General features: G+C 34.2%; 1 protein-coding gene across 2 annotated transcripts in view; it reads right to left on the bottom strand.

Moving 5' to 3' along the window:
• The window catches only part of TBK1 (TANK binding kinase 1), a 45,747-nt gene that overhangs the window by 4,562 nt on the left and 25,034 nt on the right, over positions 1-16,151 (bottom strand). For both annotated transcript variants that reach the window (XM_008003895.3, XM_008003896.3), the window contains exons 7-18: positions 13,852-13,962; positions 12,007-12,186; positions 9,583-9,779; positions 8,573-8,631; positions 8,072-8,163; positions 5,483-5,584; positions 3,975-4,053; positions 1,932-2,053; positions 1,761-1,837; positions 1,134-1,173; positions 492-593; positions 286-382 (exon numbers count right to left, since the gene is read on the bottom strand). In XM_008003895.3, the coding sequence (XP_008002086.1) occupies positions 286-382; positions 492-593; positions 1,134-1,173; positions 1,761-1,837; positions 1,932-2,053; positions 3,975-4,053; positions 5,483-5,584; positions 8,072-8,163; positions 8,573-8,631; positions 9,583-9,779; positions 12,007-12,186; positions 13,852-13,962 (1,258 nt within the window). The remainder of the gene's footprint in view (positions 1-285; positions 383-491; positions 594-1,133; positions 1,174-1,760; positions 1,838-1,931; positions 2,054-3,974; positions 4,054-5,482; positions 5,585-8,071; positions 8,164-8,572; positions 8,632-9,582; positions 9,780-12,006; positions 12,187-13,851; positions 13,963-16,151) is intronic.

Here is a 16,151-nt window from a genome sequence, read left to right as displayed (position 1 = left end):
TTTGATTTCAAAACTATCAATGATACAATACTTAAATCAACACCCTTTTAAGAAAGAAACTTTTCTTAGTTGATAAAAGAATGGTTTATCAGCTGTTTTTAGTTGTAAAACATCTACATTCTTAAAACTTGGCTCAAAATACATATTAAAAATTGGTGAGTAGAACTGAATGTAGGCGCATTATATCCCATTTCTCCCCTGTCAATCACTATCAGTTATAAACAGAAGAATTTTAATTTTTCCTAATGAGAAAAAAGCTTTTTTTCTTTTGATAGCTGTACCTACCTCATTAGTATAGTCTTGATATTTTGATACTTCTTCTTCAATATCAAAACACTGATTAGTCAGAGATAATAACTGTTTCCTAAGATGAAGCATCTTTCTGAAAACCAAGAAGAATCAACTGATATGCAGTCTAGTGAAACATTCTTACTTCAAATGTACATTTATATTGTGCAGTCAACCACTAATCATTCCAAAAGTTTACTCACCTCAACCATTCTTCGGACTTACTCAAAAATGCCTCGTACTTTTTAACACATTCATCTGTAAAGTGCGTCATAGCTTTGGTTGCATGGTAATACAGTTTTTGCCTGTAATTTAGAAATAATCCAAGACGCTTAAACCAATGTCACTGTTTCTACTTTCGATATTTATAAATTTTCAAATATATGAAATGTATCTTTTCCTTATAATGATTGTTGTGGCTTTAGAGTATTTACAGTAGAAAGTAAACGTTTCTAAGACATTATAGCAGCAAGAAGATAAAGAGAAGGTTCAAAATGGATGTAAAAAAAACGCCTATTGAATGAGGTTAAAGTTAAGATGGTGGTTAAGTCTGCCCTCGCCTGTGCTCTATTATCTGTCCTTCTGTAATCAGAGCACATGAGGCAGAAGGTGACTGACTGGAACAGTAATCTTTCTCCCGCCTCCTTCTCCCATCATGGTAACTTCCCAATTAGGGAACAGATGTGTGAACCTCAAAAATGTGTACATATTGTAACAATCCTGTAAAATCAAGATTAAAATGTATTTTTAATTGTAATTAATTTCAACTTTAAGAAGAATCATAATAAAGATAAACAAAATAGCACCAAAAATAACTAATTATTAAACATAATCTGGATACTTACTTATCAAATTTGTGGATTTGTTCTTCATTATAAGCTAGTCCTAGAAATAAGAAAATATATTACTGTTGTTAATGTAGAATCGTAACATTATATACAATATATTTTCTTTCGAGATTACTGCTTCAAAAAGGCTAAGAGTTTGAAGCAGATGTCATAGATTTGTGGTTCATGGGCTTCTTATGGCCCACAGATGCTTTTATTTGGTCTGTAAATAACAATGTAAAAAACAATTAACTGTTAACATTTAAAAATCAAGATATTTCTAACAAATTCTGTATTTCTAGCTTTTTTTGAGAAATGGGAAGACTGGGCAATACCTTTGGTGAATCTGAGTAGTGGCTCTCCCCTGTAGATGAGTCCCCACTGGCCAATCTCATTCCTTTGTTACCTGCCTGGCCTTTAGAGGTTCTGGAGTTCATGACCCTGATTTAAAGTATCCAAAAGGTTGATTTTAAGGATAGGTTTTTTTTTTTTTTAGCACAATCAACCTTTTTCCTGATAGAATCATATCTCTGAAACAAACAGCTTAAGAAGCCACCCTTACAGATATGCCAAATTATTTTAACTGAATTATAACTAATTACTAAGAAGGATTTATTAAATTAACAAACAGCAAATTTTACTTACTACGTTCTGCTTTGTCTTTTTTGAACTGATAGTAAATCTCTGTCATGCAATTTAACAGGACTTGTAGTTTTTCTACACTATTTAAGGAAGAAAAACTCAAATAAATTAACTGAGTCAATGTGAAAAAGGACATTAATAAGAGCAGAAACTACGCATAAAGCTATAACTTACTTTCTATCTTTTGGATGAGTGCCTTCTTGATGTGCCCATGCATCTGCCAGCGATCCACCTGGAGATAATCTGCTGTCAATATCCTGAAGACTGGTTTCTATTGTTCCCTGAGAACTGGAAAGCTAAATAAAACCAAAGGTTCAGATCCAGGTTGCCAAAAGCCAGAAATGATTATCACAGTACCAACAAAGTCTAAAGTCTGGACCACATTTCTTTTGTAGATTACTTCAATTCAAAGGCACAGTAATTATTTCCATTTTTAAATACAAAAGAGTTCCTTACATTGATTTCCACCAGGGTACAGTATGATAATAAAACATGAGACCAGCACTAGTACATCTTATAAAACATTTCATTCAATACCCTTCTAAAACCACATGTAAAATATTTCTAATCTTGTTTCCTTATCTGTAAAAAGTGGTTAATTCTCCATCTCACAAACTGTGTAGGTAGCAAGATTTGTGCTCTTGTTTAAGAGGCCAAACCAAAGCAACTCCTCTTAAAAACAGAAAATGAAAAGAAACCTCATCTAAGATTCTGTTCATTTTAAGCTTAGGAAATTTATCACTTACCTACCTCAGAAATGCATACAGTATTTCTAAAATTTATGAAGAAAGGATGAAGGTTAGGCTTAAAGGATAAATAAGTCCAAATATTTTAAAGGTCCTGATACACACTATTGCCTTTCAAATAATGTTGTCAGTAGCAGCTGACATTGCCACTAGCAAAAAACAAGAGTGCTCTTTAAACCACACTCTTGTCAGCACTGGCATTATAATTTTTTAAGCCTTGAAAATCTGAAAGACAAAAATAGTATCTTACTGTTATAACAAGCAATTTTTTCTTGCTATGGGATTTGAGCATTTTTTTTCAAGAGTGTTTTCACCAGATATATTTTCTTCATTTATAAATTGTCTCTAAATGTTCTTTGCTCATCTATTTTTTGCAGACTATTTTCCTTATCAATTTGTATGAGTTATTTTTATAAAAAACCCCTTATCACAGTTTCCCAACTTATTTGCGTTCTAACATTTTTTAAACATATAGAGATCTTAAATTTTTATTTTATTTTTGAAACAGAGTCTCATTCTGCCACCCAGGCTGGAGTGCAGTGGCGTAATCTCAGCTCCCTGCAACCTCTGCCTTCTGAGTTCAAGTCATCCTCTCAACTTAAGCCTCCCGAATAGATGGGACTACAAGTGCATGCCATCACGCCTTGAGAATTTTTGTTTTGTTTTTATTTTTGGTAGAGATGGGGTTTCACCGTGTTGCCTAGACTGGCCTTAACTCCTGAGCTCAACCAGTCTACCCCCACCTTGGCCTCCCAAAGTGCTGGGATTATAGGTATGAGCCACTGTGCCTGGCTTAAATTTTTATATGATCAAATATATATCTTGGTTTTTATGCTTTATGTCTTTTTTAACATTAATGTTTAGAATGTGTTAACTTATACATCCAATATATCGAAAACAGTTTATGGAAAAAATCATTTCTTACAGCATTACATAGAAGAGTGAAAAGCAAACTAAAGTACCAACAGTAGAGGAATAATAAGTAAGACTGTAATAAATCCACTGGCTGCAACATGGTATCATTAAGAAAATGGTGTTACCAAAAGAACCTGGAAAATGCCTACACTATAATGTTATACAAAAAGTAAAAATAACAACCATATGTTTGTAGAGTAACAATCATTTAATAATGATATAAGGCAGTAAGAGTATTTAATATTGTAAAGAAGTTTCTAAAGATGGGAAAATATTATTTCTCTGCAGTGAGAAACATCATATCTATAAGTTTATTTATTTAAATTATTTATTTTACAGACAAGATTTCGTGCTGTTGCCCAGGCTAGGGTGCAGTGGCACCATCATAACTCGGGGCAGCCTTTAATGCCTCAGTTCAAGTGATCCTCCTGCCTCGGCCTCCTGAGTAGCTAGATGTGTACTACCATGCCTAGCACCTAAGAACGTTTAAATCTAATAGTGCCAGCAAAGGAATAGGTTATGAGCTTACAATTTTCATAATTTTGTAAATACTTACTCTCAACAATTTGGTGTGTATGTCTGAAATTTCACCTAACTCTGCCGCTTCTAGGTTGATCTTCATTAACTTTTCATATCTATATGAAAAGTCAAAAGAGAAAATTAAATGAGTATAATCAATACACAGTTTTAAAAAGATGCTTTATAAATAATAATTTGAGCTTTCATCATAACCATTTAAAAGTAAAAAACTGATTCAAAGTCTATAAGCCAGCAGATTGTTAAAAAAAAAAACCTGATGCTGGCCAGGTGTGGTAGCTCACGCCTGTAAACCCAGCACCTTGGGAGGCCAAGGTGGGAAGATCACGAGGTCAGGAGATGGAAACCATCCTGGCTAACGTGGTAAAACCCCATCTCTACTAAAAATATACACAAAAAATTAGCCGGGCATGGTGGCATGCGCCTGTAGTCCCAGCTACTTGGGAGGCTGAGGCCCGAGAATCACTTGAACCCGGGAGACGGAGGTTGCAGTGAGCAGAGATTGTGCCACTGCACTCCAGCCTACATGACAGAGTGAGACTCCGTCTCAAAAAAAAGCAACAACAACAGCAACAACAAAACCATGATGCCTGCCTGAAGAAGGAATTTTATCTGCTTCTATTTCAAATTTGCAGATCAAGGGATGGATAAAACAGAAAAGACCAATTAATTTCAAGTAATCATATGTCAGGATAATAGTAAAAATACATTTCAGAATTAATGAAGGTCAATAGTGATTATTGATTTCACTTATTGTATTTCCTCTGCAGCACAAATAGTATATTCTAGAAAGAGGGCAGTTAAAAATATCATTCTTTCAAAACACGTTCTCAAGAATAAGATTCACAAGTAAGAATAAACTAAAAGTAATTCCTATACTTCTAAAAATACTACTAAAAGGCTGTTCTAGAATACCTCCTCCTATTTCCTTTGTTGATTACAGGTTTCTTATTTTCTTATTCACAGTTTCTGTTTTACAAGATAGAAATGAGATGTTTTTCCCACTACCTTTTCCTACCCAATGGCTGGGAGGAAATGCCACTAAGAGATGGTGTTCATTTCTTACCAAGAAAACTGGCATTTCTGCCTTTGTGATGATGAAGTAATCACTAATCTAAGGCTGATCTTTATTTTATTCTTTGAGATGGAGTCTTGCTCTGTCACCAGGCTGGAGTGCAGTGGCACGATCTCAGCTCACTGCAACCTCCGCCTTCTGGGTTCAAGTGATTCTCCTGCCTCAGCCTCCCGAGTAGCTGGGACTACAGGCGTGTACCACCACGCCCAGCTAATTTTTGTATTTTTAGTAGAGACTGGGTTTCACCGTGTTGGCCAGGATGGTCGTGATCCACCCACCTTGGCCTCCCAAAGTGCTCGGATTACAGGCATGAGCTACCGTGCCCAGCCGCTGATCTTTAATATAAACCCTAGCACAGCATGCCATATTGTGCCAAGGATAACTAAATCAATTAAACAGAAATGGAACATTTAATAAGTTAACCCCTACTAGTAAGGAAGTAGTCTACTCACACTTTCACAGTTTTTTCAATGTTTCTGATACAGAAATCCAATGTGATCACAACTTCTGTCTTTTTGTGAACAGTTTCATTGTAATCATCTTTAATTAATTCACTAAAAAAAGAAAATTATTTTTTTATGTAAGGAGTTACTTTTTCTTATCTTTCACTAATTATACTGCAGTACTACTGTTCAAAAACATTTTATAACAATATTCTTGATATTAGTCAGTTCACAGTTTTTGAGACACTATTATTAAAAGCATTTCTGTAACCCTTATATATATCTAGGGAACTCATATTTTCATAAACCATTACTACTTAGGTTAACAGTTTAGAAACCTAAGGTATTAATATTACATTAAGAAGTAAAAACTAATCTACAATTACACAAATAGTTTGTAGAGCATTACAGTTTACACCACCAGAATTAATTTTTACTACTCATAGTAGACTACTGTCTGATTCATACTTCAAAACAATTACAGGTTGAATATCTCTTATCTGAAATTCTTGGGACCAGAAGTATTTCAGATTTTGGATTTTGGAATATTTGCATATATACATACTGGTTAAGCATCCCTAATCTAAGAATCCAAAATGTTCCAATGAGTATTTCCTTTGAGCATAAACTTTGAGCAAAAAGTTGTGACTTTTTTATTAGGGAATTTTTAAAATTAGGGATGCTCAACTTATGATGTGATCTCTGAAGAAGGATGACACAGTAATATATAATTGAAGGGCTTTTGATCTACATCAGGGGTCAACAAACTAAGACTTGAGGCCTGCTTTTATATGGCCCATTAGCTAACATTACACTTTTAAAGATTGTAAAAACAAAGAAGAGACCATACGCAGTCCACAAAGTCTAAAATATTAGACTGAGTCTTCACAGAAAATGTTTGCCAACAGTGGTTTACATTAAAACTATTTTCTCATGACTTATTGGACTATAAACTAGTAAGCAAAAGGAATAAAAGCTTCATGGATCAGCGACTGACGGTAGATAAGAGAGAAAATGAAAATTGTTAGTACATAGAGATTTTTCCAGAAACCAGTAAAAACAAGGAAGATTCTTAGTGGAACAAAAAAGCACAAGCTTAGGAACTTAGATATGTGAACACAGTGAAAAATATAAACACAAATTTATGGGTTTCATATAATGCTAACAGAAAAAAAGAAGGAGCCTAAAAAGAGTGATGAAATGCTTCATATATATTTTTGCAAGAAGGGGTGGGTATGAGGTAGGCATACATAAACTGTCAAAAGCATTACAGTCCAAGGGCACATACATAGCGACATGAGCGCAGAAAACAAAGTTCTTAGCATCTGTTGGCCACAAGGCCATCATGATGTGTATGCAAAATTCAAAAGCTTTCAATGACGTATAGAAATAAACATAATTCCCAAAAGAGATCACGTATTTTCCATTTTTTTCAGATGGAAAGATGACATTTATAAATCATGAAAAGTATAAAACAGGAAAAAATTATATCCATCTTACATTTCTTAGAGTCACTTTCAGGAAGAAACTATTTAAACTAGATGATTAGTTATTCTCATCTAGAATAACTATATTAAGCGGTCTAGTTTTTAAAAATTAGCTTTTAAATTGCTTGTTAGATTATATATTCATATTGCATAATTTCATTTATATGAAATGTCTGGAACAGGCAAATAGTATATTAGTGGTTGCCTGAGGCAGGGCTGTTTAGGCGGAAATGGAGAGTGAATACTAATGGGTGCAGAGATCCTTTCTGGGGTGATGAAAATGTTCTAAAATTAGTGATGATGGCTGCACAACTCTGAACACAGTAAAAACCACTAAACTGTATGCTTAAATGCATGAATTAATAGTATATGAATTATATCTCAATGTTGTGAAGGCTGGGTGTGGTGGCTCATGCCTATAATCCCAGCTGAGGCGGGCTGATTGCTTGAGCCCAAGAGTTTGAGACCAGCCTGGGCAACATAACTAGACCCTCATCTCTTTAAAAAAAAAAAAAAAAAAAAAAAAAAAAAATTAGCTGGGCATGGTGGGGCATGCCTGTAGTCCCAGGTACTTGGGAAGCTGAGGTGGTAGCATCACTTGAGGCCAGGAGTTTCAGGTTGCAGTGATCTGTGATTGTGCCACTGCACTCTAGCCTGGGTGACACCGAGACACTGTCTCAAAAAGAAAAAAAAAATATGGTGTGATAAAAAAGGACTGTGTACTTCATTTGGGAAAATGGTAGGAAATTAAGGAAGACTCTGAGGACTTAAACGCTAGAAAGTACAGATTGTACTGGATTCTAACAAGCCAAAGACTTCTAACATAGTGAAATGACAACCGAGTCAAGGTCCTAGGAAAAGAAATGCATTTGCCGTCACATCCTATAGCGTGGTGTAAGTTTTAAAATTCAGATACTATTTGTTCTGTTTCACAAGGTCATTGTAGGACTCATGAAAAAAGAGCTGCTAAATGTTTTATAAATGAAATGTGAAACAAATGTATTATAATAAAAATCAAGTACCTAACCTAACTAGTTTGAAGAGAGAAAATATCAATGATGGGGCAACATCTACAAGAAAATCAATTTCAAAATTTCAATCTATTACTTACATCAGCCATCGTATCCCCTTTCGCATTAATTCCTGATAAAGCAGTAAGGTACTGGCAATTCTGCAGGCATAACACACAACCCCTGTTATTGCCTAATAAAGAAATAAAATGTCAATATTTGGTGCTAATTGTGGTACAGGGTAAGAAAAACTTTTACACAAAATTATTCAAGCTTATACATTTTTATCAGGTTAATTAAAAACACAACAAACCAATTTCTAAGAGTTAAAAATAGATATAAATATAATAAATATGTTATCCTTAACATTATCTAACCATGCACTATCTCAATGGAGAGAATTTTCTTACATAATGAATTCAAGAAAGAATAAAAAGTAAAAAAGAAAGCCCATAAAATAACGTGGAAAGGGTATCAATTTAAGTGAATAATTTCCTAAGTCATATAGGCATACATGAAGACACAATACATGTTATTGCTTCCACTATTGATAAGATACATTAAATTCAGATGTTTACATAGTAATTCAATTAAATACTAACCTTAGCCATACTAGCATCTCCATCTAAATCATAACGTGGATGTACTTTAGGGAGGGAAACTGAAATATGAAGTAAAATGAAATGAGAAAGAAAACTTTTTGAAAAAATCACTTTATCCTTTATAGAGCAAACAGAATGTCTAAATTAAACATTAGTGGAAAAATCTTTAATGTACTTTTTGTGATAAAAAAATTACTTCAAACAATAATGTTCATTCTCTAACAAATTACTTCCAATATTTCTAAGGAGTTTTATTTTTTTCCTTAAAAATACTCCAACACAATGAGTTCAATGCTTCTCTTTAAATCTACATCAAATCCCAACCTTCAAATAGAACCGTAAAATTTTGGGGCATTCATTTTGTTTCTATCAGTAGAATGAATAATTTAAAAGATTCTCAAAATGCAGATCTAATTTTTCTTAGACTCTAAAGCTTGGCACAATATTCTATACATACTGGAAACAAAAAACATTTGCTGAAATTTATGATATAAAAGGTAATTTTGAGTGTTAGCAAAACACTTTTAAAAGAGAGTTACAGTGAAACGTATGACAAATGACTTTATCATTTTATGAAACAAAATATTTGAAGTCAAATGATGTCTACAAGCCTTTTCCAATTTTACGATTACTCTCAACTACAGTAATTTAGAAAATTTTAATGTTTATGAAAATTTTACACTAATGTGATCATCAGCTTTATAAAGATGACAATCATTTCTACAATGACAGATTTTGTGGATTTATTTTTTTGTTTCTGAGACAGGGTCGCAAACTGTCTCCCAAGCTGGAGTGCAGTGGTGCAATCTCGGCTTACTGAAACCTCTGCCTCCTGGGCTCAAGCGATGCTCCTACTTCAGCCTCCCATGTAGCTGGGACTACAGGTGCAAGCCACCATGCCCTGCTAATTTTTGTTTTATTTTTTGCAGAGACAAGGTCTCACTATGTTGCCCAGGCTGGTTGTATTTTTCTAATGGCTAGTAACGACGACAAGAAAAATCCCAACTTACTTTTTTCATATATTAATCCTATGGTATTCAGAGGTTCCCGGCTTACTACAAATATGGGGTTTTCCTCAGTAGTTTTAGGGAAATGCTGTGCCAGTCTTCCAGGTTCTAAGACTAAGCGTCGCCCTTCATAGATAAGTTCTTGATTTGAAGAAAGAATTTTGGTTTGTTTATATACCAGTTCATGAAATATAGTAGCACTGTGTGAGAAAAATTCAAAAGGACACTATAACTGGGGATAAAGTGTAATTTTTTTAATGAGTGCAACATCCATTTCTAATTCATATTCCTAAGATCATAACCAGTCCATATAAACTTGCTTTGTTAATGTGGATACTACAAACTCCATTCCATGTAACCTGTCCATATAGTAAGCAATTCTAAAGTATTTTTATGTTTGGATACCTGTGTAATATACAGGATTCTTAATATTTTCTCTCTCTCTCTCTGAGTGTGTGTGTGACAGAGTTTCGCTCTGTTGCCCAGGCTAGAGTGCAGTGGCGCGATCTTGGCTCACTGCAGCCTCCGCCTCCTGGGTTCAAGCGATTCTTGTGTCTCAGCCTCCTAAGTAGCTGGGATTACAGGCGTGCACCACCATGCGCAGCTGATTTTTGTATTTTTAGTAGAGACAGGGTTACACCATGCTGGCCAGGCTGGCTTCGAACTCCTGGCCTCCAGTGATGCACCCGCCTTGGCCTCCCAAAGTACTGGGATTACAGGTGTGAGCCACCACGCCTGGCCAAGATTCTTAATATTTTCAAATAGAGAATCAACATAGCAGAGAGGTTTAGAGCACTGACTTGAATCAGATACTTGGGTTCAAATCGCAGCTCTTCCACTAACCTCGTATATAACCGTAAGTGACTTAACTCCTCTGCACTGTTTCCTCATCAGTAAAATGGAAATAATAACAGTACCCACTTCACAGAATTGTTGTGAGGATTAAATGGCTTAAATACGTAAAGAATCAAGAATAGCATTTGTTATGTGACTATATGTTTGTTAAATAAATTAATAAAACTAGGTATTTTCAAAATGATGCTTTAGGGGAAAAGATAGCTTCCCCATGAATAGATCAATGACATCGAAAGAAATGTTTCAGCAACAATATTGTAATTTGGCTCTACAAGCCTCCACTGGGTGACCTTTTAAAAAAATTCCATTTTTAATTTTTGTGTGTACACAGGAAATGTATATATTTATGAGGTACCTGAGATGTTTTGTTACAGACATGCAATACGTAATAATCACACCATGGAGAATGAGATATCCATCCAGTCAAGCATTTATCTTTTGTGCTACAGACAATCAAATTGTACTTTTTAAGCTATTTTAAAATGTACAGTTAAGTTATTATTAACTATAGTCACACTGGGTGAGCTTTTCACAAAACATTTTGACATCATTGGAGATTCACATGCAGTTCTAAGAAATGATGAAGAGAGACACCATATATTCTTCCCCCAGGTTCCCCCAGTGGTGACATCCTACATACAGCAAAGCATCACAACCAGCTATTAACGCCAGTACACTCATTTTTACATGCAAGTGTATGTACGTGTACAGTCATGCATTGCTTATGATGGGAACAGTTCTAAAAAATGCATCACTGTGTGAACATCATAGAGTATATTTACAGAAAACTACATGGTATAGCCTTCTACACACCTAGGCTATATGGTATCTAGCCTACTGCTCCTAGGCTACAAACTTGTACAGCATGTTACTGTACTGAATACTGCAGGCAGCTGTAACACAATTAGAAACGGTATTTGTATATGTGAACATATCTAAACATAGAAAAGGTACGGTAAAAATATGATATTACAATCTTACAGAACCACTGTCATATATGTGGTCCATCATTGACCAAAATGTTATATGCAGTTTTATCACATGGGCAGTTTTTTTAATCACATGGGTGTAATGTGTTTTTGTTTACATAAAACAAACACTGATTATTTCTCCAGCACAAGGTGCTTTAACCATTATTATGGTTAATAATAACCATATTATCTGCATATGGTTATCACAGGCAAATAACCATGCAAACTATGAAGACTTAGGCTTTGATATTTTAAACATGGCAGGATAGTACACTTAGTAAAACCTGGCTCGTTTATTGGTAGATGCCATTTGTGGTTATGTGATTATGTAACTTGAAAGAAGGCACAGCAATGAAAGTAGTTTTGTAAAACTTACAGTTAAAGAAACAAGCTAATTTAACTATACATTTTAGAATATCAATCCTTTTATTCCAAAAATAAGTGAAAAGGAATTTACTAAGCACTTAAATATAATTTTCTATGTGGGAAGTGGGTGCTTTTGGTGAAGCTGAGGCATCTTTTCTATTTCTTTTCCTAACTTAGGAAAATATTATATAACAGAATATGTTGATTTAAGAAGAAAACAGAAAGAGATACTTACGTATTATAGCTATGAACATAAATCTTATGAGCTGTCATTTGTTGTAGTGAAAAAACATGAATTATCATTCGGTGAAGTATATCACTAGTTTCTGCAAAAAACTGGTCAAAACCCCAACACTTTTCTTGATCTGCTTCAAGGATGTTTGCAAGAACAGGGGTAAGTAGAACCTGAAGACCCCTAAAACAGTATTGAAAAGTTACTTGAAGAGTGACTATGTCATATTCTGTCTAGGTTACAAATCATAATACCAGCAAATTGAAGGAACTGTCACTATTACTATATTAGACTAATTTTAAAAATTCAAAATCTGTCAACTTTTCAGAAAGCTAGATAACCTTCATTTAATATCACTCATCAATGAATAAGGGATCATAGCTTTTTCTCTTCTAGAAATGGGGTCTTGTTATATTGCCCAGGCTGAAGTACAGCAGCTATTCACAGATGCTTTATGCACTGCAGTCTCAAACTCTGGGGCTCAAGTATCCTGCCTCAGCTTCCTGAGTAGCTGGGATTATAGGTGTATGCCACCGTGCCAAGCCCCATTACATTTCTGGTAGTTGTTTTCACTGCTAATTTGTAGTACTTAAAGTTCTTACTATTTAAAACAAAAAAAATTATATAATATACTTTCTGGCATCTAAGCAATTTTTCTCAAATAATTTATAACTTGGTATGCTAAAGACTGATTCAATAGATAAAGCCTGTCACCCTCCAGAAATATGCTACAGTTCAGATCATCAGATGTTTTTGATTCTGAGTTTTGGCAATTTAATTACTTATCAGCAAGTGTTCATTTCCTGAGCCCTTTACATTTTATCAGGTTTGCCTGAGATCCCCAAAATAAGTATTTCCTAAATCAAAATTTAACACAAATCACAATTATAATATTAAATTTCTGCTCTCCAACACAATGAATTCCTCTTAGTAATCTAGTTGCATGACAATTTCATTTTGGAAACTTTTTAAAATAACACACACACAAAACTGTTAACAACAGTGGTTTTTGAAAATGATTTCAGCATTGGAACTCTTGGTTTAAATGAATTTTCACAGAACCCAACATATAAAATGATAAGTGATATTTTATTAGCTTGTTTTATATATTTATTTCTTTAAAGTCATACAAAAAGCACCCACAACTAAAAATAGGTGTTAAACCAGTAACTCATAACCTGTGTCCAATTAAGTATTATATAACTACCATACTCAGTCAGGAAAAATGGAAGTTAATTCAGTAATCACAAATACTAAATACTGATGCATGTCTTGGCTTTATTTCCAGAGTGAAAATAATTTACTTTCTACTTTTAATTTCTTTTACCTTAATTCTTTCTTTGGGGTAACAGGATTCTTAAATGACAATATAATTGTTTTGATTTCTGTCTGAGACATTAAAGACCCATACGAACATTTGAAATTCTAAAGAGTACAAAAAACTATTATTTCTCACCCTTTGAATAATCTGAATTTTTAAAAATGAAGATAATACTAAATCTCTCCATTGTTTGCTTTTTACAACTCCAGTTGAGAAATTTACGCATATCCAATCCACTATTTGTTATCCATCAATATGGAGGTCATTATAAAAGATACCAAGGTCCTGAGCAGGATCCCCATACTGGGAAGAATTCCAAGACCAGTGATTACCAATCTCAAAAATGTATGCCCTGTGTCCTAATGCAGATCTGGGGAAATTATTCGTATAGCAGCAAAGACAAAAATCATTTATCAAAGCAATTAAAATAAAATCAAACTACACTTCAGTATTTGAATAGTATTTTAGGCAACAAAGATTTCTAACACCCAAGTGCAAAAGATGAGAATCAGGTACACTACACTTACCGAGAAAGACTGCAAGAAACAGGCATGTCTCCACTCCAGTCAATTGGTCCATTTTCTGCCTTCTGTACTCCAGATATTGCACCAGAAGGCTTTCCTGTAATTATTTTATACCTTGCGAGGAACAAAAGCAGAATAAAATAAGCAGTTCATTTTTGCATGACTTATTAATGGGCTATGCAAAAGTATTTCCTCAATTGCACCTACAATTATCTACTAGATGAAACTTTGTGATTGATGCTCACAGGATCCATAAAACAATCAAAATACTTTGAATCTGACTGACTGAAGTACAATAGTGGTTGTACAGTTATTTATATATGCCATAGTTAATTTTCATTTGCGATCTCACAGTGCTTTATAACAGCATCTTGATGTTCACAACAAAAATATTAATTTTTCCATCTGAAAAAACCGAGCAAACACAAAATAAGTTATGTCACAGAATGTCTCTAGACCATGAAAAAAAAGCATCTAATCCCTCTTACCCATATTATTAAAAGGCACAACTAAAGTTTCTGCAGAATGAATAGCATTCTTTAAAACAAAAAAGATTATAGTATACAGAGCACAGTATCAGATTCTTTGTACATTGGTAAACACCCACTTGCACATTTTTGAAAAAGCGTATTTGTTTAACGTTAAATATGCTCTGAGCATATCAATATTTTTTTAAAAAATAGAACAAACCACTACAACTGATTTAGACCATTTGCTGCTTCCTCAGCAGTGGCAGTCAGGATTTTTGCCTTAAGAGATTTTTTCAAAGAGGAAATTAATATGGAAAATAAGGTGTGTTCATGTGAGAACTATCTAAGGAGTAAGGGCACATATGTGAGATTAATGCAAAAGAGAAATGAACAGAATAAATAGCAAAAGTCTTAAGGGAATGCTTACAAGTTTTAAAAAAGTTTAATTTTGATAAGATCCACATGTAAGTACATTCATAACATGCAAATGAGATGCTGAGAAATCAGCACTACTATAATGTTGGATGAATACATCCTTCATTAGTGAAGTAAAACAATTATTATTACTGAGTACTTCAATCACCTCTGAACATTCTTTAGCATCAATATTCATAAAAAGTTGAGTTTCTAATAAAGTAGAATTCTTCTAATGGTATATCTGCCCACAAGGGTGTCACATAAAATCATCAGGTATTCCTAGCTGCTTATGAGTCACATGTTTCCTTTATTAGGGAGCAGCACACACTTTTATGTAAACCATTTTTAGGGCAGCAAGAAATGCTGACATTGCTTTAAATGCTGATACTATCTATGATGAGAAAAGTAGGATTAACTGTTAGGCACAATTTATGTGTAATGAGAAAAACACAAATTATCAGTTTTTGTTAATGAAGAGATTTCATTAAAATGGCAATGACATAAAAAAGGCTCAATAGGATGCTATGCCAAAATCATCAGTACAGTTGAATAGGTTATTCTTCCCATAAATAAGTACACTGTCCTTGCTGGAAAACATTTAAATACCCAAATTATAGAAAAAGTCATTGTACCATCTGAATTGGTTTTACTTCCTCCAACCAACAAAAGGAAAAACATGCTTCTCCCTCCATTTTTTGAGAAGAGATTAAATAATTATATTTTTACAGTTGTGATTATTACTTAAAGTCATGTTTGCTTCATAAAAGATAGAGCCAGGCTGGGCACGGTGGCTCACAACTATAATGCCAGCACTTTGGGAGACCAAGGAGTGGGGGGCAGATCACTTGAGGCCAGGCATTCGAGACCAGCCTGGGCAACATGGTGAAACCCATCTCTACTAAAAGTACAAAATAGCTGGGCATGGTGTAATCCCAGCTATTTGGGAGGCTGAGGCAGGAGAATTGCTTGAACCTGGGAGGTGGGGGTTGCAGTGAAGTGAGAACGGGCCACTGCACTCCTGCATGGGCAACAGAGTGAGACTCTGTCTCAAAAAAACAAAACAAAACATAAGGTGGGGCCAAATATATAAAGGTCTGAGAAATATGTTAAGACCTAAAAGAATGGTTGGATAGGTTAGGCTGTCAGTAGTTGTTGTCCATTCACTAAACTCAATATTCTTCACATCATAGTTTTATGTGTATGCGGTTTGGCTTTCTCATGAAACAAGATTATTCACTAATGTCTTTTAAAATAAAAAGAAGTATGGTCAATTATAGATTATTTGTACAATTAATTTCACATCTAGAAATCCATCTCTCTTTTCCTTGGCTTACAAAAAATGACTTTATACACAGTAACTATTTCATAATAATTATGGCAATACACCTCAACAAAGTAGGCACAGAAGGAACATAT

The sequence above is a fragment of the Chlorocebus sabaeus genome, chromosome 11 (assembly GCF_047675955.1).
Source record: "Chlorocebus sabaeus isolate Y175 chromosome 11, mChlSab1.0.hap1, whole genome shotgun sequence".
Classification (NCBI taxonomy): domain Eukaryota; kingdom Metazoa; phylum Chordata; class Mammalia; order Primates; family Cercopithecidae; genus Chlorocebus; species Chlorocebus sabaeus.
This window is presented reverse-complemented; position numbering and strand designations above follow the sequence as displayed.